The sequence below is a fragment of the Papilio polytes genome, unplaced genomic scaffold (assembly GCF_000836215.1).
Source record: "Papilio polytes unplaced genomic scaffold, Ppol_1.0 DF823912.1, whole genome shotgun sequence".
NCBI lineage: Eukaryota > Metazoa > Arthropoda > Insecta > Lepidoptera > Papilionidae > Papilio > Papilio polytes.
Window position 1 is genome coordinate 1,672,415 of NW_013525292.1, and position 26,215 is coordinate 1,698,629.

Here is a 26,215-nt window from a genome sequence, read left to right on the forward strand (position 1 = left end):
CCCTCCCCGACACACCTCCCCTCCCCGACACGTTACGACCCATTTACTCTAAATAAAATATAGATCGAGCATGTGTTTCTTTTTGCGTTTCATATTACACGACTGACGAAATCGGACGCGCCCGGGTTTTATCTTACGTTCTAACAGAGACTATTTTTCTGCGTAGTTTATAGTTTAGCGATAGACAGAAACGCACACTCGATCTATGTGTTGATTTGTTTGTGAGAGTTTTGCTTTTGAAGGAGATCGGGCGATCGGTCGCTCGCCGCAAGATGACCATGGAGCGAATAAGTACCGAATACGCTGCTTGAAATTTATCTGCAGTTAACTAGTTTTGACGATTTTATTGGCTTAATTACCAAATTGAAGAGAATTTAAATAGATAATGTTAGTATTGTTGCAGTACAATAATTGCTATGTAGATTATCGAATTAAATGGCCAATAATAGTCACATATTATTTTGTAAATTTCAAGTGTTGGTATTGACACGATGCTCTGAAGGTCAACTGCGAAGGTCACTGATGCGCCTTATCTCCGTTTATATTAAAAAATTGTAGATAATGTTCGTTTTGGGTAGGAATTTCTGGTTTAATTTACTTGGAGATAATATTTAGAGTTTGAATATGTCCATTCACCTCCATTGTAAATATTAGATATAATTAATTATAGAAAAACAAATCCTATATATTGTAAAAAAATGAAAACTCCAAAAAAAGCTACATTGTTACGATTCCAACGGGGAGCGAGTATGCTTGTACAGTGGATGTTAGCTCTGCTCACCCCGCTGCGGGTAGTCTGACGAACTGTGCCCTCGTGTCCGACCGATACTGGTTCACCAAAACAATACTTAGTTTCGGTCTGTACAAACACTTACTTTTGATATACTTTTGTATAGCTTTAACATTTAAGTTTGTATTTTAGCGAGATATGTCGTAAATTAATAGTTTGCTCTTATACTTTCTCTTTAGTAGTTAACGAGTTATGTCATACAATAAACATTTAGAAAATCTAATATTATAAATATTAAACCACTTAATAATTTGCGTTGTTTTTAATATTTAGAAATTAACGCTCCCCTAACGTAAGTTTTATTCAAATTGTGTAAGGTAAAGTGTTCGGTCGGACACTGGTCGGCCTCTGTAGCACTGTAACTTGCTTTGGGAAGTCGCTTTCATGTTTGTCATTCGGCGTAAGGCTAAGGTAGGCTCTCACTGCCGCGGGCCGCCCGCCTGCTCTGTGGCTGTCCACGAGCGATACTCCGACGTATTCGGAACATCGATACTAAATTTACTATTGGTCTTTGCTATATTAAATTTGCATTTCTTTGCCACTCAGATTCCACGATTTAAAAAACCTAATGGAAATTATATGTTGAAAACGCATCGTGTAATTTATCATAGATTAACTTGTATATAATTCTTTATTAATAAAATTGTTTGCATAAATTCTCGAACACCAAATCACTGTGTGCTATTTTCGTGTTCCGGATGTCATCGCCGACTGGGAATGTATAATGGGGATGATCTATGCATCTTGACATCGATGTGGCATGTAAATTGAACAAAACATCGATATTCCTTGTACATATTGTTACAAATATAAAAAAAAACGATTGAAGGCTTTGAATAAAGACATGGTTAATGTTTCTTACATTAATCGCATACTTTGTATCGATGTCGATAGTGCGCGGCGACGCGGACGAATATCGGTCATCCCTAACAAATTGGGAGAATTCACTTTGGTACCGCCCTCCGTTCCGCTGTGTGAAAATTCTATGTAAGCATATGGATAGTTATACGTTTATAAGTAGTCGACACTTTATATTATTACACATTATATAAGTAGGAAAGAATTATTTAGCTTTTTTTCTTTTTAATCACAATATTCAAAATTGTAAGTTGTATTTGTAACTGGTTGGTTTAGTGAGGCCGAGCCGGGCGGCGCGCCATCGACTGCGCCATCGACCGCCGGCTGATCGGTTGGACTTAATTATTTAATGACTTTTGTTGTATATTTTGTTAGGTCATTGATTAATTTTGGTCTTTTGCTTAAATATAATCAGATAAAGATGTTGATAATGAATAATTTTTTTTCTTCTATCTTGCTGTTTTAATTTAGTTATTCTTCTATTAAAGTCATTAAATTTCCAGGAACATGCGGGTTGTTTTTATTTCGTTTTAACCTACGCCAGTTGACCCAAATTCACGTCATCTCAACGATATCAAATTAGGTGAAATTTTGTAGGAAAAATCATACAATTATCATCATAAAGTAAATCATACAATCTCCCTTATATTAAATACTGATAAATAAATATATAAAAAAACTTTTTTTTAAATTCCTTTATTTTTTTTTACAAAAATTTACAAAACATTTTAGTCAACAGTTGTGTTATTCGATGAAACAAATATTCTTGAAGACAAAGATTACAGTTTTTAACAGAGTGGACACAAATTAAAGAAAAACATTTCCATACTGTTACATCGACGATTAGTAGTAATTAGTTAAGTATATTATAAATGCCTGTTTACAGAAATATGTATACAGGTTGCAAATATCGTAGTTTATCTAGGGGCCCTTCATTTACGTTGTTTTTGCGATTTAAAATAACGATTTCTCGAACAACTTTGTAACGTTACATAATATTTTGTTACCAAATTCATTTCAAAATATCAAGAACTGGGCAGTCCTGTTCCCCAAGAGTATATTTACTATAAGGCGAACGTAATTATTGAATGGCCTATTATAGGTTACATATAACCTTAAAATTTCAACAAAACATTAAGAGAGTCGAAACTGACTAGCATAATATACAGCAATGCAATGTCTAAAGACAAAACAAAATAACTCAATGTACCTTAAATTCCTCGACAATAACTATGTATAATAAAAAAATAATAGTCGCAACTTTCTTTGCACTTGGTACAAAACGATTTCAGGCTAAAATTCTTTGTGTACTTGTCGTTCAGTAAAATAATTTTTCAGTCAGTTTTTATTAAATGTAACCACAACTATAATATAAATGTAAGACATTTACTTTCTTTTTATATACATTTCTTAACCTAAATCTTTGCATTACTCACGTACTAAAGCAGTCCTTAGAGATTGCAAAATAAGTGTTATTGTGTAACTCATAAAGTCCACATCTTTTGGCCAAAGGAAAACTAATTTAAAAAAAGAAAATGTAAAGAAAAATGATGGCTTTTAAAAACATATGTTTAAGTTTGATTTGATAATTGCTTAATTATCCGTAAATAAACAAAAATTTTAACTATTGACAAGATGGCACCCAATCTAGTACGGAGTTTATTAAACTTAATTTAGATGCCAGTAATCTTGCGTATCCAGGGTCGTGCTGCGGCCACTTTAGAGCAGTAGACGATAGCGCCGTTACGGCACTCCAAAGCGTCGTTCTCCACCCACGACGCTATACCGATCAGCACATTATTCTCGTCTACAATACCGCTGCCGCTGTCACCCTGTAGACAAACAATGAAAATTAAAGACATAAGTACTAGCTTTCGCCCGCGACTCCAAAAAAAAAAGGCAAAAAAAAAACATACAGACGAATGGAGTACCTCCTTCTTTTGGAAAGTCAGCCAAAAAAAGAAATATAGCCTACGTGTTATTCCAGACTATCCACATCTATGTCAAACATCGAAATCCGTTTAACTGTTTAGGCTACATACTAACAAACATTCATCTCAACTTTTGCATTTATAATATTAGAGTGATATGATTGTTTTCTCTTTTCTCTCCATAGACAATAACAGCGGAGACTAAAGAGAAAGGTGTATTTGGCGCCTTTGTTATTTATCCATTATCCACAAGAACTTATAATAGTGCATTTTATTGCATCCTAGATCCATTTATTGTGTTATGTTTAGCAAATTGAATATGTTAAGTGGAAAATTGCAATATCCATTATAATAAAATACATTTGATTTATTACAATTCAATTTACACTTTTGTTTTGTGAAATAAATATCTAAAGATATAGAATAATGTAATATTTTGTAGAGCACAATATAAAATATTCATATTATATCAACATTTATTATATGAAGACCTTCAAATATTTTATTAATGAACGAACTCCGTCCGCGTGGATTAAAAAAAAACAAAAGTGTAGGTATTTGTTTCCCTCTAGACTATCCCCTACATCTATAGCAAAATTCTTCAAGATCAGTTAAACAGTTTAGGCTACAAACATCCATCCATCTAAACTTTCGCATTTATAATACCAGTAATATTTATAGTAAGAACAGCAATTTTAATGCGAGGAACTTACATTGCAAGCAGAGTCGTATCTGGGAGCGCGTCCTCTGATACAAATCATGTCTTGAGAGTCGTATTCTTCTAACTTGGAGCATTCCTCCTCAGCCAGCAGAGTCAAGTCCATGCCGTGCATCTCATGGCGCATTGTTTCCTGATAATTGGTAACATTAATATGGGTGACCGTGGGTTTCCACTGTCGAAATGCTCATTGGCATCTTTTTTTCGAACTATGATACATTAAATTTGTATACAAGTTGTACGACCGTGGAATTTCACAATTAATCTTTTAATTAATCTTTTGTGAATTCAAGTTTCGTTTGTATGAATATAACTATAATATTTACCCCATGATGCTCGGCTCCATATCCAGCGTATCCCACGTTTATATTCGGAGGTAATACATTCAAGTTATTCAGTTCTGCAGCGGCTATCTTCACACCGTCCAGCTCAAAAGGTTCCTCCAATTCCGCTAGGAGGTAGTCGAATCTCGCAGCCACCTGGTGAAAAAGGCATATAAAGATTAAACTACAAGGATGTCAGAAAAAAAGATTTTGTCATATTAAATTTTGTATAAACGGAATTAAGTCTCTATACGCTTTATTGAAATGAGGCCTTATAGACCCTAATTATAATACAAAAATGTGACCATTAAAAAATTCGCTTTATTAAGGCTTAAGGAATAGTCCGCTCATGATTGCCATTTTGTAAAGCAGACGCTGTGCCGGAGGAAATAGTATAGACTATGAACACGTAATATAATGTTGAGTTTACCTGTTTGATGTCGTAGCGTCTCGCGTTGAGCCAGTAGGGTCCGACGGCAAAACGCGGGTGTATGTACAGTTTCTTGACGCGTCTCGTCACTCCGCTGCCGTCCTCCGAGTTGTTTGTGCCGGCTAGCACATACTTGCCACCGGTAAACAGCGTGCTATAACAAACACAAAGAAATACGTTACACAAAATACATTAAAACTTATCTTTTCATCGTTATAAACTCCCAGATCGTGAGACTCCTCGAAAACCGTGCCGCTTGATTTCGATTGGAGTAGACTCTTGTCTATTAGACGACCTAGACCCCTTAACCTAGCCTGGATCGGAAGTACACAAAACATAATAAAAAATTGAGAATTCATTTGACATAAATCTAAATACTGTGAGTTATTATTCGATCTTGTTAAAAGCCTACAATGCTCATTATTAGAGTTTCTTTATCAAATTTCGGGTAACGGTCCATCGCACAATTCAATTGGCATTGTAAACTAAATAGCCCGTGATGAAGTCCTCTCAATAACCTATTTTTAACAATAAAGACATAATTCTATTAGTTATATTTAACCTGTTTCAATACTATTAATATAGACTGTTATTTACTACTGACAACATAGGTTACCTACTATGTAGATTTTACACAGTTATCCTTGTTTACATTTATAATGTTGAGAGTATGATTATTAAAAAAATGAACTACGGACGTATGGTATTCATAATAAGGAAATACCATAGGTATTGCCTGAGTATTGACGTATGTATGTTGTTTCTTGTGAATACCAATAAGTTTACAAGAAACAATAGTGGTCCTTGAAACAAATACGATGACAGGGAAGTAAAATAATTCTTTGTCTCACTTCAATATCAGTTCAAATATGTATTACAATAATATTATATCTGCATAGTAATATTTCAGAAAATAGTGAACCTATTCCACAACTAGCTTTCGCTCGCGGCTCCTACCGCGCAAAATTAAACAAACTTAAGTAAGTAGCCTATGCGTTCTTCCAGACTATGTTCTACATTTGTGCCAAATTCCATCGATATAACAAACATGCATCCATGTAAAATTTCGGATTTGTAATATTAGTAAGGTATTTCTTAAAAATATACGTTGAAATACGGCCAGCAGAACAAAATGAAAAAAGAAAAAGAACGCATACTTACACTTTAGGGCTGCATACGAGATAACGACTAATAAAATTATAGGACAATATATAGAAAACGTGTAGGGACCTAATTGACAAGTATAAAGCGTGATAAGGAAGAAAGGAATATCGCCCAACGCATGCGGGTTCTATCGACTAATGAAACTGCACCCTAAACGTTGAATTGATCAAGCACGAGTATAAACACACATCATATCATCCCTTACATTCTCTTTGTAAAAACAGAGATAGCAATATGTATACTTGCGACGTCGCTGACACGGTACGATAGAAAAACAACTTAAATTGTATAAGCGTATTTGAACTTGGGTTTTTCAATCGTGACCAAACTTATGTCTTAAACTAAACATAAATGTACTTAAGGAAAACTGAAGCTTTTATGTTTTATACATATGATATAATCCTTTGTTCATTCTGTTCCTCTTGACATGTTTTTTTCGTTTTGTATTGACCTTTGTCAGCGACGCTTATCGTTATTTACACAAACTTGAGACCTATTAATATCGAAGTGGAATTATGTTTTAAACCTGTATTAGACGCAAACCATAAACCGGATTAATTTAAAAAATAAAAAGAATCAATTTTGAGTACGTTAGGGTTACCATATTTTATTATAGAAATCTCTTGTTGGCAACATAACTGGATTAAACAGGTTTTCAAATGTTTTGACGAGTTGATCGATTACACGCTGTTGTATTAATTGTCTCATTAGATGTTCGTTGAATGATAATGTAGAGCAATTAAGGTGGCAGGTGTGTTAATTAATAACAATACTTTTATATTATTGTATATCTTCTATATCTATATACATATAATAAAATTGTAGTGTCTGTTTGTAATAACAAAAGAAAAACTCCACATTTCGGGAAGTTGATGTATTTGCGTTGCTAATAACGAAAATCGCATTTAACAAATTTTTGTCTGTTTGTCTGTCCGCAAGCCGCCTTTGTTCCGGGTAATCTCCGAAACGGCTGGGCTGATTTCGAAGGGACTCTCACTGAAGCATAGCTGACATGGCATATTATAGACTACTTTTTTAAAAAAATTCCGCTCTATCAAAATGGCGTAAGGTTTAGTCCAAATTTGTGTTAACGAAGTTTGCGAGTGACAGCTCTTATACAATAAAATCATGACGCATGGAAAATAAGGAAGTTTTGTAGGTACAGACAAGAAGGTGACAGCCTCAAATGAATCACAGATAAAAGCAATGTGTTGCGGAAAGTACGTTATAAATAAGTAGGTGCTAATTGTACTTGTTTTGTAAGGGTAATATGTAAAGTTCCATCCCTTTCTTCACAATTCGAACAACTAACCGCAAACTGACTATTAATTTCTAGTAGTAGTTTGTTTAAATTTTAGTCGGTTTATTGAATTTTGTTGAAATTAATCAAAATTGTTTGGGAACACTTTTGCTGACTGTACATTATAATAACAAAGCTTGTAATCGATATTATGTTTTCAATAATGTGGGTTTTTCCTTGGATTTATAATAAATAACTACGCCGTATTTAAATTGAATGCATCAATTTAAAGCCAGCAAGTTAAGTTATAGCCTACACACGTTCAGTTTTATCTGAACACTCTGATCGTTCAGATAATTGTGACAAAACTGTACTGTTCTGTTCTCTAGAGTAGCAGTATCAAAGGCAAAATTTCGATAGAACATGGCACTCAAACAACCTTTCATGTCCTAATATAGTTTAAATTGGGGACATACCAGTGTGCAGCCGTGAGGACCCAATTGGGGGCGATGATGGTTCCGCCGCAAGTTCCGCCGAAGAGAACCGCGTGCGGGTACCTCTCGTTGACGGGCCGGTTCGCGCGTTCCTCCGCCTCTCGGTTCCGTACATCCTTCGACCTTCCTCTGTAGAACACCGCATCTACCGTAAACAGGAACCCGTTAGAATGCCGGTATGAAAGATTTGTTTCTGTAAGAAAAGTAAAATGTCTCTACTTTATTTATCTAATTATTTTACTGTACGTTTTTAATTTCGCTGTTGACAGTACAAAATCTATCTCTTTTTAAATACAACTAGATGTTGCTCGCGACTTTGTCACTGTGAAGTAATAAAAAATAATGAAAAGGATAGCCTATGTTACAAATTGATTGGTTTTTAGTGGTGAAAGAATTTTTAAAATAGGCCCAGTAGTTTTTGAGTTATTTTAATACATACAATCTTTCCTCTTTATAATATTGGTACTGATAAAACAGCATCAACTCATACTAAGTTTAACGATAGGCAATAATTATGCTGTCTTTGGAGGCTGTTTAAAAAATATTGACACGATATCTAGAAGCTGCACTATCCCATACCATGAAACTGTATGAAAATCTGTTCAGTATTTTTTTATATATCGTGGTGGAGTCTTTGTATAATAACATTTAGAGATGTGTAGATTCGAACACCCGTATTGTTTCAACAGTATCTAGTCTCACGAACATATACATAACATTTTATTTACACTGTGTTATTACTATCGTACATTTACAATAGACGGATACGATCCACGTAACACTCCATTTCAGTAGTGTGAAAAAGTTACATTTAAGTATCTCAATTGTGTCCTGTTAAACAACCTTTATATTCAACTAGCTGTTACTCCGAACTTCGTGCTCATGAAATAAACAAATTTACCCTTTATAATTCGCAGATAAACTACCTTTCTAACAATTTAAGAATTTTTAATCGAAATCGAAAAAAAAAATCGAATAAAAACGAAAATCCAAAAATCCAAATCTTTCATCTTTATTATATTAACTCTTTCTAATAGTTTGTACTGTTAGAGAAACGACTAATGCTAGGTTTCTGAAGTTCCCACTAATTTTATCATTATCTCAAGTAGCTTAGAGTCTAATTTTAGGGATTTATCGAACAATAAGCACTATGGAATGATTAGAAGTAGTTCGGAAACCGCCCATAAAAGATTCAACGTCTTACGTTCAACAGACGTAAGCAAGTAAATTGGACGTCTTGCCTCATAAAACAAATTAGTAATTAACAAAGTAATGGATCAATTTAATTATAAAATATTATAATTAAATTTGTCATGCTTAATTGCATTAGACTATGTCATAGATAGGTCATTTAATGCAAATGTGACTAAGAAATAGTTAGTTAAGAAAACGTAAAACTGACTTAATTTAGTACGATAGGTAGAAAAAAATTTGTGTGATCCAAACTTAAGATTTACAGAGCTACAACCCTATAGACGCACTTTATTGATTACTAGCTGTTCCCGTACGGCTTCATCCGCATGAAATTATGAAATTTTTTTTTATTGTTTACATTTGTCAAATTATCAATAGCAAATGTCAAAATGACCTTGGCAACCTTGCTTCCTTGATGTTGGCAGCAACTTATGATTTCTTTCCCAGATTAGGGTTTTTATCCAAAACATTTACCCCCTAAGTTTAATGGCGTGAAAATATATAGCCTAAAGCGTGACGTAAGTGTAGGGCTTTTCATTAAAGAAAGAATTATTCAAAAATATGCTATAATTGCTGACATCTTAGGGAACAAAGAAGTGTGTGTTTACGCTTTATTATAATAGTACAGATATAGAAGTATAGAAGTTTAGGAGTATAGAAGTATAAATGTGAAACAAACAGATGTAACTTGATGTAGTTCTCCGTATTCTGAAAAACGACTGCAACATGTTACAATAACGTAATGCAAACTAATAGACCCTAGAACATCATACTGAAGACATTTAATAACAAGTCATTTGACAATAGATAAGACTCGAATGTGGAGTAATTTCGTCTTGGTTGTCGAACTAAACAAGTCAAGTAATTGCTCGCAAATGACACATCGATTATACGGTTAATTGCAGTGTATTTGTATGATTGTCTTTCTTATCGTTAAAGGTATTATAACTCTCATTGCTTAGAACCGGAACTTAGTATGTACAGATGTATCTGTAAAAGGGAACGATGGTATATTGTCCTGAAACGATAGGCAGTCAGTACAGTATGCACTCGCGGTTATAATATGCATTTGCTATTTGGCGTTGCCATAGCTAACCACTTGTTTTTTCATATGACAATCACATTTTTAATTGTAATGCTAATTTCACACAAGAGAGACAAGCAGTGCTGTAGTAGAATGCAGTACTTTTCGAATAAACGCTGAGACAGAACACGAGCGTTTTGACAAATGTTTGGTGGCGCTTTGATTCTTATGAACTTATATGGAGGTAGGCACAGTACTCGATTTGTAGTTGTACAACTAAACGGTTGAATTTGTTGCGAAACAATTGACAATAATACAAAACTTGTGCGAAAGTTTAATCAAAGGTGTGCGCCCGCTCTAAGAGCATTGTCTACTGTTCTGCCTTACTCTTGTACCCTTGTATAAAACTACCTTTGTGTATTATGTAATGCATAATTGTATGATAATAAAATTACAATCAATATTTTAAATGGCAACTCTTATACTTGATTAACTAGTTATGAACGTCTAACATGGAAAAACCACTCCAGGATAAAGTGTTAAAACCAGTTTAATTAAAGACCACACCAAAACATAACAATTTCAAAATAAACAAAAACAGACTAGGCAAAATTTTTGGAGGTTTCATATGCAAATAATTTTTCATATGTATTTGCCCGTGACCTTGAACCTGGTTGTCTAGTCTAATACCCTTGTAGTAACCCACAAAGAATAATGAAAAAGTGGGAATAATCTATAATATTCAAATATCACTACGTTATCTGTCTTATAATAATTGACAGTCTTGTTTAAAGTTAAAAAAAATCGTAAAAAGGACATAAAACTTTTAAGATAGGACAGGTTTTTATAACTAACACTGCCACTTATCTCTCAATATTTAAAAATAAATTGACTTGTTCTTGTCTACATTTGCTTTGACACTTTGATAAGAGGTCGCGGTCTTGTGCCCTCTACATCGATAATGTCAACAAAGATATCATTAAAAAATAACCGTAACATGCATCTGTTGAATATTGTATCGGAAATACCCGCGCCATTTCCAAGGCAACGTCTTGTATATTCCAAAACGTGAGTAACCGCTGGAAACGAGTTTGGTTTTTACTGATGTCATGATTTAAATGTCGGTTTGAGTTGAAACGTTAACAGATAATTTCTTTATGTTATTAAAAATCAATCAGGAAAACATAGTTTTTTTTATTTAATCAATGTTAATTTAAAAACTTATGTATCACCAATAATTGTGACTAGAATAGTTGAAGAGTTTGCTTGCACCGCGCGCGTTATCAATTAACATTTCACGGAATTATCTTCGACAAAGTTCACTCACATAATTAGTTCCGAAGCGTCGGCGCATCGTAGCCATTGCTTGTATTCGACACCACAAAAAAAAACAATAAGCACGCACATAACCTACATTAGGTATCCAAATGGGTCCCTGTAATAAATTCACACATAATTGTTTATTTACTCACTGTTTTCTAGTTTATCTACAGCATAAGGGTCTGGTAGTGCAGAGGCGACAACTGCGCATGCGAACAGCGCGGCGACAACGTAAACTAACGACCTCTCTCGGCGGGCCATGGCTTCGTATTCTTCGCGCCGTCGCCCGCCGCTTGTATTTGTAGTTGACGCTAGCGGAAAACCAAGTGCGCGACAACACTTTATTGTTCATTTATTTAATTGTTCCGTTATTAATTGTTTGAAAATTATTATTTATCTAATGGTATAGAGTTTTGTTTTGGTTTTCTATAATTTCGTAGGTTATTCCCACTTTCCTTATATAAAAGAGACATTTCAAAAGAATTTCCCTAGTAGCTGAAAAATGTTACTTAACAACAAGTCCTTAATTCATGTATCGGAAACAGTTTACCATTGTAAAGTATTATTACTTTATAATCAGTGATGTAGTGTGAATTAGGTCTTCCCTAATACCTTCCATATAAAGTAGTACTATAGCACAATGTGATTTTCGATTATTCAAATTTTCATATGTACATATTTTCCCGGCGTTCTTACGGTGCAGGAAAACATCGTGATGTCTGCAGATATCGGTGAAGAAATTCAAAGATATGTGTGAAGTCAACCAACCCGCACTGCAGTTTGGTTGACTATAGCCTAGTCATTCTAACTTAGAGTAGGCTTCGAGCCCCTCGATGGGGACATATAGTGAGGTGGTGATGATGAAAAATGTAGTGTCTATGTTTAAATATTTAGATAGTTTACCTTTACCTTTCCCAACACCATAAAGAAATGCCTGCAATTTCGCCGCGAGGAATCACATACCTGTATCTTGTGTTTTTTTAATAACAGACATTTAGAAGAGGTTTATTTCATGCACTTATTTCAAAAAACTGATATCATTTGGCGTAGTTTTACGCGTTTATATCAACATCACACTGGTTTCAGTACTAGACATTCTTATTATAACTCTTATCCAAATTAAATTAAAACCCAAATGTTTATCTATTTGGGCAACTGTCGCGATAATTGTATTTTTGATAACAATTTAGAGAGTAACAAGTGTTGTTAATATTTGTGTATTAACATAGAAACTATTTATTTGTTAGATGAACTTCATTTGAGCTGCAATGCTGAAAGAAAACTTCGAAAAACCTCTGGAAAACATCATTTAAATCAAAATAATGGCTACCCCATAGACTCCAATATTAGTAATGTATTATTAACAAATACTGCCAAATGATTTAGAACGCAAAGGCAATTTTAAATTATTTTGATAAGTGGACAGGTTAGTGTCAAATTCGGAGAAATTCCTTGTTGATATGATATTGTCTTCTTTACTTTGCTGGTTAACTCAGCCAGGGGATATACATGCAACATGCATGACAAAATATTACAGCACGAAAAGGCATTCAGTCATGTGGCACTGCCATAATCACCATGTTTTTGTGGCATCACCTTATAACGTTTGGGTATGAAATAAAACATGCTTTAAATGGAATGGAAATAAACTTTAATATCCTTAATAACTACTATAATTTTGAGAATATCAATCGAATGTCGATCATAAAAATCAACACGGTGCAATAACGCTCAACACTTCGCTGTCCCACTAATGGACAAAAGTTTAAAATACTGATATATTGCTCTCAAATATCACCTCATGTTTGCTTTTTCATTTACAATATCGTTGATATATTATTAGTTATGGATTACTTGTTTTATTAAAATGTTAATAACCTCATCTAAAAATCATCCAAAGCAAATACTACATATTAGTTAAAATACAATTAAATAAATTACTAAAATTAATCCATTTTCGTAATTTGATAAGTATAACCATCACACTTAGGGTCTGTCCCACCACTGGCTGAAAGATTCTCAAATAGCTTAAAAATTACGTCACTGGCAGATAAAGGAACAAAGTCGATATTTCAATTACATATTTTACACGTTCAATTGTTATCAATTTACAATTTGGTGGGACAGGCCCTAAAAGTCCGTGTATATGAGTGCTTTAGTGTAATTTTTTTTACACTAAGGGAATTCCTTAGTCATCAATCACCAAGTGCGGAAATAAAATAAGTTATTGCAAGCTTAAGAAATACATGTATAATATGCATAGATATAAAACCTATAGATACACTATTCGAAGCACAAATGGAAGGCATTAGATGTAATTTTGTTGAAGTAAATTCCCTTTGTCATTTACAATACAAAATTATATAAAAATTTACTCTAGACGTCAATGTTATATGCAAAACCCCATCTATAGGTTATAAATCTATGATAACACGTTTGCTACATATATTAGCAATGCTTTGACGTAAAAATTAAATTCAGACGGGAATATTGCTGTTTTTATATTTAGCAGTCCTATCGTATGAAATTGATATAACCTAAAAATCAAAGTAAAGGATGTCTAAGAAAGTATTACTGTATTACTATACGAGTATTGCTCCAAAAGATAGATATCGTTTATCGTGTTTTAATTCTTTTATCATCGCTGATTATTATTGTGAAAGTAATGGTTATAATTTCCACCATAATTATGTATAACCTTTTGTTGTTGAAAAGTAAATATTGTTTACTGTTTTAATTTTTAATATTTATATGAACATATTAATTTAACCACAACAAAGGCATCCTATGAAAACAATCATTAGGTCATTGAAATTGAGGTTTAAAAACGTTTAATTGCATAATTTATTTTAAAATGGTCGTATTTTTATAACTCCATTTCGATTGTACCAATAAATATTATTACTAAGTATTTTAAAGCGGTTATTATAGCTAACTTACTGCACTAAATTGAAAATTAACATCTTAAAATTACGCAAAATATAATTATTATGTTTAGATTCTTATTAAATTTAACTTTTACTCTTTTTGGTTCCGAAGCGTCTATCCAATAGTAGGATTTTTAAGAAGTTTTAAGTCGAAAGTTTGTAGGAAATGATTTCCATATTACCATAGTGACTAAACCAGAATGTGAAAAAGGAAGAGTAAGGACCCAAATAAGTGGCGACCGCGTCAACCATCAGTCCCTTACTGATTCATAATAAAGATCATTCTGAAAAATCTGCACACTGACACAATATAATTTGATATTATAAAAATCTGAAACTAAATTCAACATATTCCGTATTTTTAGCTATCTGTAAACTAGCCGTAGGTTTATTTTTTATTATTTAGTTATAATTTTAAGTTAGTATTTGTTGAAACAAAATAGAAGAATAAAGTAAAAATATACAAAAACAATTGAAAAAGAGCTAACCGGAAACAATTTAAATTGTTATTATTGATACATATTGAAAGGATAATACAATATAAAGGCAAATTTTCCAAATTTTAATCAGTAACAAATATTGTTATGGCGCAATTATATACAAAATTATTTCATCATCATTCTTAAGATAATTGCAACATATTTGCATGGCCTAAGTCAAGTTTTTATACATTTTACATGAATAAAAATAAAACTGTTGTATATTTGTACCGATCAGACAATTATTTATGACGATTTCATAAAAATATTATAATGTTTTGCATATATTTGTTAATTAAAATAATTTCTAGTTTTAAATAGAAAAATATTCTGTACTTACGAACGCGGGACGAAAAGGTAAAAATCTTTTTAAAACATGGTAAAATTGAGTTTTAAATCATATTGTTAAATTAATGGGATTAATACAATTTGCTATAAACATTTCAAATTTAAATATTTAAAAAGTAATTTGCGTTAATTAGCAATATAATAAATGTTCCAAAAATATAAACATTTTGCTCGGGTAAAAGTAGCGCAGAGTAAATATTTTATTACATATAGTTACTAACAAGCTTTGACGATAAATTAAATACTCGGTCAAACTTTAGTTTAAAATTCTTTGTACCTTTAAAGGAAAAACGTAAATTACATTGGTTAAAAAAGTACAATATTTTACAATAAAATAATTATCTAGATCTTTTCTTTAATTTATTACTCGCTTTTTATATATTTTCGTATCTAAATAAATTATTGTAAGTTTACAAATCAATTAAAATAGAATTAGTTAGCCTAAAATGCGTACAGAAATAAATAATAATACTAATTTTAAAGTATTTCCCTAAAAGTTTTATTACCAAAATTCTCTTTTCGAATTATTGCTTGAAATCTATCTAATTCTACCAATTTCTACTTAACAACTACTGGATATTTATTTAGAAATAATTATCTAATTAATAGTTACGTTTGCATTATATCATTTAGTTTAGTTTTCTAATGAAAAACACCTGAAATAAATGAGAGAAATTAACTCTCTCAATATAACAAAGTGGTGCGTCATAGGAAGTAGGTAGGAAATTCAAGTGACGAATATTTCTTAAAATTGTTATCCCTGCACCGACTGAAGTTACAAGATGTACCTTTATATGTTATTTCATTGTTATCGATTCACGGTTTTTCAAAAAGCTTCTTAACACATTCGGTAGAATTCCGACTTATACTTGAGTGAACTCGTAGCGTGAGTTCGAGACACTGGACATATTGACAGAGATAATAAACATATTTTAAAATGACAATTGTCATTTTTAATCCTTTTCAGTATTTTGTTAAAAACAAGCACTAGAACTTCGGTGGTGCATTGGTAAAGCACAAGGCTTGTTATCTAAAAGCCCGGGTTTGTTTTTGCATATTTTCATATGTACTTTTATCCAATATTTTAATGATGATAGAAAACGTGATGCAATCTGCACATATCTGTGAAGAAATTCAAATATGTGCGATATCAACCCGCAGTGAGACAGTATGGTCTATGGCATAGTCACCCCTAACTTAGGGTTGACTAAGACTCTCGACTAATGATTAAGAGCTAACGACTAAGCCAGTGATTCTCAACCACTGTGCCGCCAAATTTCAAAAGTGTGCCGCAAAACTTTTATTGTTAGCTTGTAATTAATCCCTTAATAAAAGTTTAGTTATTATTGTATAATATATTAGTTTATTTCGCATATTTAAAGTTTTTGTCATAAACTATTTATGCAGTGTAAGTAAATAATTATTATCTTTTTCTTTGTGTGTCGCCAAATTTTGAAATCGTTAAATATGTGGCGCAACAAAAAAATGTTGAGAATCACTGAACTAAGCACTAATAAAGTTCATTCAAGTGATATCCGTAACTTTCTAAATAAGCTTATCTATAACTATTAATTTACAAATTTATCTAACGGTTAACATTTAACTTACAACGAAAAATCTATGAAAATTTATCTAGATAAACCTAAAATGCATAATCGACTAGTTCTGGCATAAATCACTTTATTATAATTGTACTTTATCACTAACATAGTTTTAATAGCCGTGTCTATCTATATGTAATGTCTACAAATATTAAAGTATTTATTGTTATCATTTACCTCGTCTATTTAAATATTAAAACAATTAATGTGTAATTACGACGCATACGTAGGCCGTCATATTGTCTTCTGACAACTCTGCTCAAATTCATAATCTATGGAAGAAACATTTTACACAGATTTATAGCGTTTCTGAATGAGTTTCACAATAGAAGAATTTCGTCAAGAAAACTTTGTAGTTTACTATCATTTAGGGTTTAGATTCTTTTGGTGTATTTCTTAACAGAAGTTAATATAAACAATAATAACAATTAAATCGTTAGAAGAGTTGCAACACGTGTTCGTTAATTACATAGTTTGAATTAATTTTGTGACGTCAATCAACATGTTGTGTACATGTCTTAGATTTCGTTATTCCATGAAATGTCCAGTTTGATCAACATTTAAACGTTCTGTATAAAGTATTCCTTATCATATGTTATGGCCATTTTCTTCGAACTCAATTCTATTATCTGGTTTATACGTAGAAAAATGGACCACAACATGCAGTTGTAAGGTTTTTCCCATATTTGTTTGCATACTTCCTTCTATTTATACCTACTTAATTACATATGCGGTATTTCTTCAATTACATAATTGTTTCGTGTTTTGTATTCATTTATATTTACTTATCTTAAACCAAAGTTCAACGTTCAACTTGATTGATTTTTATATGAAATAATAAATTTCAATCTAAAAATAAAAAGTCAATCGATTTATGTTTTTACCGACAACGTTAGTTAACATGTCGTATGGTAAAGTGAGTATGGTGAGCACTAGACGTGCGTGTGCAGCAATGTGGCAGACAGGGGGAAGGGGCCGGCTATCACCGTCAGAGGCTCAGCGGCGCGTCGCAGTCCACACGCGACATCCACGCCAGGTCTAATGTGGTCACCTGGAAAAAAATTATCTCTAATAAATTAATACTTTAAAACTTCATTTACATTGATTAGTGATTAGGTGACTTTTATAAATTTCTTAGTTAATGATCTCATATTAATAACAAATAATAACATCCCGTACAGATAATAGTAATAGAAACGAGTCAAATCAGTATGAAATTGTATTAATAAAAGGTGAATGGAGTTTTTAATCTGATCTTATAATAACTTAAGTACAAAAAATAATATTTGATAGATTATTTCTGACTTATCTAGACATTTTTATTGATATAGTTATCCGTGTTTTTCAATTGAATTACCCAAACATTTCCTGCCGTTTATCTTTCCAAGTTGCGTCTACCAAAGCTACACTACATTTATTTATACTGATTTTCATGTTTCTTCCATCCTTGTTGGTTATTTATAAGGACAAAGTAAACAGGAATTGTCCGCTCTGTGGTTAGGTTCGATTGTAAATTAAACAAATATTGTTTTTGCCAGACAGTTAATTGCAAATGATTCACGTTGGTCGAATCTGATAAATAACTAAATAAAATTTATTTAACATTCGTTACGATTATGTTTAGTGCCTGTTATAGTCAGGATATATACGGTGAGTTTTTTTCACCATGAGAGTTAAAAATTTTATATAAGAATTCGCAGAACTGTGCCGCATATTTTTGTCAGGCGCTTTGGTCGGTCTACCAACCGCACTATTCTAACGTCGATGGCACTGATAGTACTCTAATTTCTAACATTATTTTTTTCACAAATAATCATGCTGTCAATGACGTTCACTTCAATCTATTTTCAATAAATCAAACGCAAATTAAAATTGGTGCTTTTCAAATTCCAATCTTTATATTTCTTTATTAACTGAAATGTATAACCAACCTGGTGCATGGAGTAGACTGCTAGGACGACAAGTACGTGCATAATATTGTGGGAGTTAAGACAACGGTCCACAGCGCCGGGGAACCACTTTTCTGGTATGTGCATCGCCCCTATCACACCTCCGCCCAGGGAGACCGCGTCCTGGAACACGTGAGTCATTTATTAACATTTTCAATGCCGATAAGATTATGTATTTAAAAGTACAAGAAGCGTCGGTGGCTCAAGGGTTGAACACTTGGCCAGGTGTCGATGTTCTTACTATGTAACTATTATAGGTATTACTGTAACAAAACTCTGTAACATACGTTTGGAATGTTTATGTAACTAAATGTTCGTTTCCATTGTTAAAATATTTGTACAAAAACATCTTTTTAAATCCGTTTTACCAAATAATGAGGGAGAAAATAATGCGTTTAATTATAATAGTGAAAACCCACGGTTATAGTTGTTGAATTTACCCGATTTATAATATTATTTCCCGTAGGTTTTAAGTGTGAAATGACAAAACCCAAAACTCATAATGACAAATGTTTCTTGCAAATACTCGGTACAGTTATGAATTTATTTCTTGAAAATGCCAATAAACATATTACCCAAATTATGATTCAAATAAATTAACTAATGGTTGATTAATCGAAGTCTTAATTTCAGAGAAAGAGTATGTCACAATTAACACGTTTTTATTTTATTAAGTTACTTTGATACATTGCGCTATAATTTGTTTAGTTTTTGCTAAATCTTTTAAACCAAACTAGGTAAAATACATAAAATAAACAAGTGATTGTGTTTGTTCTGTAGTATATGTGTGTTGTTTTACACAAAACAGACAAACACTCTTTTCAACTTCTTTTATTATATTGTTGAAGACGTCTTTCGATTGTAGCAAAAAGACTACCATTTTTTTTTTTATAAAGAGACCCTTATTTGATAGTAAATAATATTTTATTACGATTTATGTGAATATATTCAAATCTGAATAGTAAACAGAAGATAACCATAGAATTGCGGACATTGAGGAAATTCCGTAGCGTCCGCTCACCCTATTAATAAAGCTATTATTGCTAATAACAAAAGAATACAATGCATATAATATTGTAATAACATGTGGGGCTTTACAGACCTCATGCATATAATTTGGCGCGTTGCCAACACGTGCCTCTCTCGCTTCCTACGAACAGCGACTATTATTTTTTTACAACGAAAATGTAACAGTAACCAAGATTTACACTAATTCTTGTGTCCAGAATTTGCGCCTTCTGCCGTTTATAACCTAATATTTAGTGTAATAAATGATTTTATTTATTTGATAAAAGATTCTGTAATTTACAAGCTATTTGGACATGTTGAATAATCTACGATTTACGATACGACAAAATATTTATTAATATCAACTAAAGTTCTTCTAGGTTATATATCTTTAGCGCTATACGATTTTTTTAACTATTGATAAAGCACGCTTTTCGATTGTGAACGCTGGCAGATTTGTACCATGTCATTTGGCTTGGTGCCAACTGTGTTGAAGCCACGCCTCGTCGCTCTCTGCCCTTCCCAATGTTACTTACATTTCAGTGTTAAGTTTGTTACATAACTATACAGTTTTACCAACGAACAGAGCAATTATCTAATAAATTTCTTACTGACGCACTTAGAGTAGTTTATTGATCACAAAGTGAAACTCACTGTGTGAGTTTAGTATCAGAAATCTACAATAAGGGACAGCTAAGTGACGAGTAGAATAGGTATAGAAGCAAGAAGGGAGAATTTTATTTATGCCCCGATTATGTCTGTGCGGAATTAAAAAAAACTATTAAATAGGCTATGTGTTCTCTCATACAGTGTTGCATATCTACAGCTAATTTCATCCAGATCTATGCAGACGGTTTCAGGTACCTTTTATCAAATATTCATCAATTCAAATTTTCGCATTTATAATTTAGGTAAGTAAAATTACGAAAAGTTTTCCACTTTTAACATTCGAATTTGTTTAGTGGTTAATTTATTTCCTTATACAAGACACAAAAAAGGAAAACCATAACATTGTTTTTAAGGGAAGTTTTGTTATTTATTATTTCTATAATTCTATGCTATTATTATATTCTATGCTAAACAGATAAGAATATCTGCACTTTAAGACCCGATGAATCATGTAGTTAAACTATAATATTTAGCTAGTTATTGACATGATTGTATAACTATAACGACTCTTTAGTGAACATTAATTATTAAATTAATATTGATTTCGATTTAGAAGTCGATCCTGATTGTTGCTTTATAAATTACCTTGTTAACTTGTTTAGCATTGTGGCAGTGTATTTGGGAATCGGGAATAATTAATGGTAACCATGTCAGGCTGCGCTGGTCCGGGCTGAGCGTGACGTGCCGTAAATCACGCGACTCGCTTGCAGTAATTTCGACATCGTTCCACAATTAGGCTAATCGATTTCCATTGTCACTGATGTTATGAATAGTTTGCACCAAAAACTATTTCAACTAGATAACAAAGGAATCTTTCTTCTTACTAATATTTTTAATGAAAAGTTTAGATGGATAGAAATTTGTTAGATATCTCCAGAACGACTCAAAGAATGGAAATTTTCTATAGAAGTACTTAGTCTAAAAGAACATACACTAAGTTTTTTTAGTTGTTGAACTTAATAATGTAAATACTTCATGATAATACACCGAATGAAAAAATAAAATCTTTCCTTGTCTACTGACAATGTATTGAAGTCACGTATACTAATATTATAAAGAGAAAAGATTTGTATAAATTGAATTAACCCAAAAATTACTTGGCCGAATTTAAAAATTCTTTCACCATTAAAAAGCTACGCTACGCTAAATTAGAGAGTAGTTAACATAGAATTTATTTTTTAAAATTTTCAATTCCATGTAGACGCAATCGCGTGCTACACCTAGTATAAAGTAAATTTTACTTTTTAGAGTTAATAGATCAAACAGAGGATTTTTACTAAATAGTTAAGAGCTAAAGTATATTAGATGTCTGAGGGAGTTCTAAATGGCTCACAGGTTAGTGTTCGGTTCGCGGAAGACTTTAAAGTAACGTCTACGTGAATACCTTTACAGGCACTCTTATCGTAAAACGTTAGCCTTGTGGAGTGTGTTTTGGTAGTAGTACCGTTCTTAGACAAAGTAAATTCTGTTTACTATAAAGTTGCTTAGCAAACTACCTAATAGTACATGATACAAAGACCTCTAGCATCCAGGTATGCTTTTAAATTTTTTCAATACACTTGTAATCAAACAACCTATACTAAAGCGGAGAGACCTTTGATATTTAGTAGTCTATTTCTTTTCTTAATTATGGTGTAAGTAGAAGCTAGGGAACACCCTTTTCCAATTAAGTCTCACAATTCTCATGTAACAAGTTTACTTGGAGCAGTCAGTGGACGTGAGGGGGTTAACGTGGATATGAAATTATAATAAAGCCGCCGCAAGTTCCGGCCTCGCCTCCTTTGTGTCTTATTAATATGATCCTCTTACGGCCCTCTGAGCTCTGATGTTATGATAAACCTGTAGAAATTTTAATGTAACGTAATAATATACAATGAGTACGTGTGTGTATATGTACGTAGTTTATAAGTTAAAAGAATTAACTAGTATTTTATACTTCACAAGACAAATTAAAATAAAGAATTCTTTGGAGATCTTTTAAACACCGAAAAATGGGTCATCGATTGCTTTATTTTCTTGTCGCTATTGTAATTAGGATATTAAAATGTCGTCAAAGATCTTATAAATTCATCGGTTCCAGGTAATCGCTGGTGTAGATGTATGATTACTATGATACGATTTGAATCTTACTTGTAAGAAGACATGTAAAATGGCGTGAGGGTTGCCGCCACCGAGCCGAGCGGCGCGCGCCCCCGCCAACAGCAGCCGCATACAAAACGGCGCTGCGAAGCACAGCCTCCGCTCCCATGGCGACCACGCGCGCATCGCCTGAAAACCATCAGATGGAGTGTATTTTAGTATGAAGTACATTCCAAATTACAGTTTATGTCATATAGAGAGGAAATTAGACTCTGACTCGGTTCAAGTAAAGCTAAATAACGCAAAAAACTGTCACAAACTTAGTTATCTTCTCTAGATAATAACTATATAACCTCAAATATTACGAAGTTAACGATCGAAAATTTTCACATTGCTTCACTATGCTTTTATTTTTTTATTATAAGAAACTAAGCAAACAAGCGGAGGGATCGCCTATGAACATCCGCAATACCAGAGGAACTACAGATGAGTTGCCGGCCTTTAAGGAATGGTAGGATGCTTTTTGAAGAACTCTAAGTCGTACTGGTCGTTTTATGCCTCTGAACAGGTATATCATGTACTTACTTTATACAGTCCGAGAAGACTTCCGAGGCAGTAAACCGCGAGTGCAGCGTAGCGCAGCGGTGCGGGCGCACAGTATACCGTCGCCGTCACCATGGGAATGGCGCCTGCAAACAATACACATCTTACTAACGTTCACTTCTTATTTCATAGTATTAGTGGGGAAATGTTCATGTGGCCTGATGTAAAAGAACCTGCTCATACACATTTATATTAAGTTGATAATAAGGTTATAAAGGTGCGATATAAATAGATATAGGGGAAATATACATATAGAACAGAAACAAAATGTATTTATCTACCCTTTCTTTTAATTCTCATTTTTAAGAGCTTGCAGTTTATGTATAGAAGAATGAATTGTCAAAGCTAAGACGTGGAGAGTAATTGAGGGGTATACAGATTAAAAAACTTTACCACAAAATAACGTAAATCTTAATAAATCTAAACTGTCAGAGCTTCGAAGTAATCGTTTTAATTGCAGTCGCTGAAGATACTGCACAACGTTGATTTTAAAATAAAATAAAGTGTTAAACTTTAACTTCTTGTTTAATGTTCATTTTAAGTTCTGAAGTTTGTAATACTTTAATGTTATTTTTTTGCAAAGTTTCTCTCGCTATAATTAACAAGTTCTTTGTTCTGGAGAAATGAACAAAGCTAAAAAATGTTTGAATGTTGAAAGCTGCTTCATTGAAACTGCAGCGTTGCATTTTAAAATGAAGCTTGCTGAGAGTTTTAATTAAAAATATGTATTAACGCCTACATTAATTTATTAACTATTTGTAATTATTTATTTATTAATTCTGATCCAAAAGTAAAAAGACGGAATACTTTTTTCCTCTTGCAAGTCTTGCAATAGTACATTATTCACATAAGGTCCATGTGTTACTTTTTAATTCATTGTAACTACACATATAATTCGTACCAATACGTGTACTTTGTTAAACCGACTTTATCAAATTTTCTTTAAACTCATTTGTACCAGTTTATTTTTCTTCTGAAATTCACTTAAATCAACTGTAAAGCGATTTTTTTATATTGACAAAATAGAGTGCACTTTTGCAAATGACAAATGACCATTTTAATTTGCTAATGCTTCACCCTGTTTGCAAATGGCGCCCAGAATCTTAAGAAAATGGTCGTCTTTTTGCTTGAAATATTTCAGACTGGCTGATAATTTATATAGCTTTGTTTCAAGCACAACAATTAAAAATATAGAAAAGTTATGTAAAAGATTTTTAATGTATTATTAAGAATTAAAATAAAATCAAGTCTTAGACTAGGTCAAAAGTTGATGCCCATTTCTTTTATTTGTTGAAATATGTGAATCTATTCTGAGATGTTTACTCTGTGCTAGGACTTTGACAGCTTGTTTTATCTATGGTGTACGTGGACCACGTATACAGTAAATCAACAAATCTGTAAGAATTTAGAAATTAATAAGATACAATTGGTAATAATTGGTTTAATTTGCCACAATGCATACAAAATACTGCATGTTTCAAATTTTATTTCTTCCAGACATTGCATAGAGCGTGTCTTGTATGGCTCAGGGGTTTGAGCCCTGTAATCTACAGGTCTTGGGTTCGAATTTCCATGTACTAATGTGATTTTCGACTCTTTGAATTTAATATGTACATAATTTACCCGATGTTTTTACGGTGAAGGATAACATCGTGATGCCTGCACATATATGCGGAGAAATTAAAATATATGTGTGAAATCAACCCGCAGTGGGCCAGCGTGGTTGACTAAGGTCTAATCACCTCTTTTAAGGATAGGCTCCGAGCTCCTCGGTAGGGACGTAAAGTGAGTTGTTGATGATGATGATGTAGAGGACATGACTCTTGTCCACATTATTGCCGATATAAAACTATCAATAAAATTATTTGTAAAAGAGCCGTGTATTAATGATGATATAACATTGTGTGATTACGCAACGTTAATGATGCAAATGCGTGCTAACGACAACTCGTATTAGCCGCTTAATGAGCTCTTTATCACGCGATACGATACTTTCAGAAATCCTTTGCTATTTTTATAAATATTCCATAAAACTGACAATAATAATCGACTCGATCATGAATGAAACCTCTTCAACATTGGTTAAAATGTATTGAATATGGGACCAAATATGCATACTGGAAATGCGTATCTTACAAATATTATAAATGCAATTGTTTAAATAGGTTAGGATAACACAAATGGATGTTTGTTAGAATCTATCTCCTAAACTGCTTAACGGATCACGATTAAATTTGACATAGATAAATTGTTCACATAGGCACATAGGTTACTTATTTTATTTTGTAATTCCATACGGACGGAGTTGCAGATGAATGTTAGTATGCAAAAAAAAATCAGATTTTCAGTAAATGTAAATATCGTAGGAGCTAAAGGGTTAAAAGTTTCGCTGCGAAGGCGCTCGACCTAATTGCATTCATGTCCAAATGGCCGCGCATTTCTGGAACATTCTTAATATAAATATGATTTTGAATTTAAACTGAAAATCTAGGTTAGGCTAAATGCTAAATTATTTTTTCAGATTTTAATTTTTTGTAACTAACGTTTTAAGTATACGATTATAAGTACAAAATTGTTATCAAAACTTAACCACGGTATTCTGTACATATATACATAAAACATACATAATATGTTTTATTTCCATTTGTTTGTGAGTGTCGGTAGTGGAAACCCACTCTTATATGTTAACAATGTCAATAATCTAACATACATTGTTGATCGAAGTTGAGAGCATATATAGTTAAGTGTAACTTCAAAGTTGTCTATTTACTTTTTTTTTATAAAAATATTAGTAGATTTATGTTAATTTACTAATATTTCCTTTAACCATTCCAATTAAGCTCTAGGATTGTGCTAGGATATGGTTCACGACAATAGTCGAATGGCGGGATTCAAAACATCGACCGCAAGATCGGTAGTCCGTACCCTAAACCATTAGGCTATTGACGCTTATTATTTTAAAGTTTGCTTGTTTTATTAAAACATCACAGTGTTAATATTTAATATCACAGTTGATACAAAACATATAAGCATATATTCCGGGGGATGGTTTATTGCGGGAGGTTA

At 32.6% G+C, this 26,215-nt stretch overlaps 2 protein-coding genes across 3 annotated transcripts; both read right to left on the reverse strand.

Annotated features, from left to right (window-relative positions):
* Nucleotides 1–2,365: 2,365 nt before the first annotated feature.
* Nucleotides 2,366–12,489, reverse strand: LOC106102730 (scolexin B-like). 2 transcript variants are annotated; one of them, XM_013282284.1, is made up of 7 exons: nucleotides 12,450–12,489; nucleotides 11,639–11,797; nucleotides 7,931–8,093; nucleotides 5,051–5,204; nucleotides 4,624–4,776; nucleotides 4,293–4,430; nucleotides 2,366–3,480 (listed from the first exon to the last, which is right to left on the reverse strand). In XM_013282284.1, the coding sequence occupies exons 1-7, from the start codon at nucleotides 12,478–12,480 to the stop codon at nucleotides 3,322–3,324; spliced, it is 957 nt and encodes a 318-aa protein (XP_013137738.1). In that variant the 5' UTR covers nucleotides 12,481–12,489; the 3' UTR covers nucleotides 2,366–3,321. The 2 variants fall into 2 exon arrangements, with proteins under 2 accessions (XP_013137738.1, XP_013137737.1); XM_013282283.1 differs by having other exon boundaries at nucleotides 7,931–8,141.
* A 4,203-nt stretch (nucleotides 12,490–16,692) lies between these two features.
* On the reverse strand, nucleotides 16,693–23,227 carry LOC106102683 (progestin and adipoQ receptor family member 4). Its single transcript, XM_013282231.1, has 4 exons — nucleotides 23,132–23,227; nucleotides 22,598–22,735; nucleotides 18,773–18,913; nucleotides 16,693–17,892 (listed from the first exon to the last, which is right to left on the reverse strand). The coding sequence occupies exons 1-4, from the start codon at nucleotides 23,222–23,224 to the stop codon at nucleotides 17,830–17,832; spliced, it is 435 nt and encodes a 144-aa protein (XP_013137685.1). The 5' UTR covers nucleotides 23,225–23,227; the 3' UTR covers nucleotides 16,693–17,829.
* Nucleotides 23,228–26,215: the final 2,988 nt, after the last annotated feature.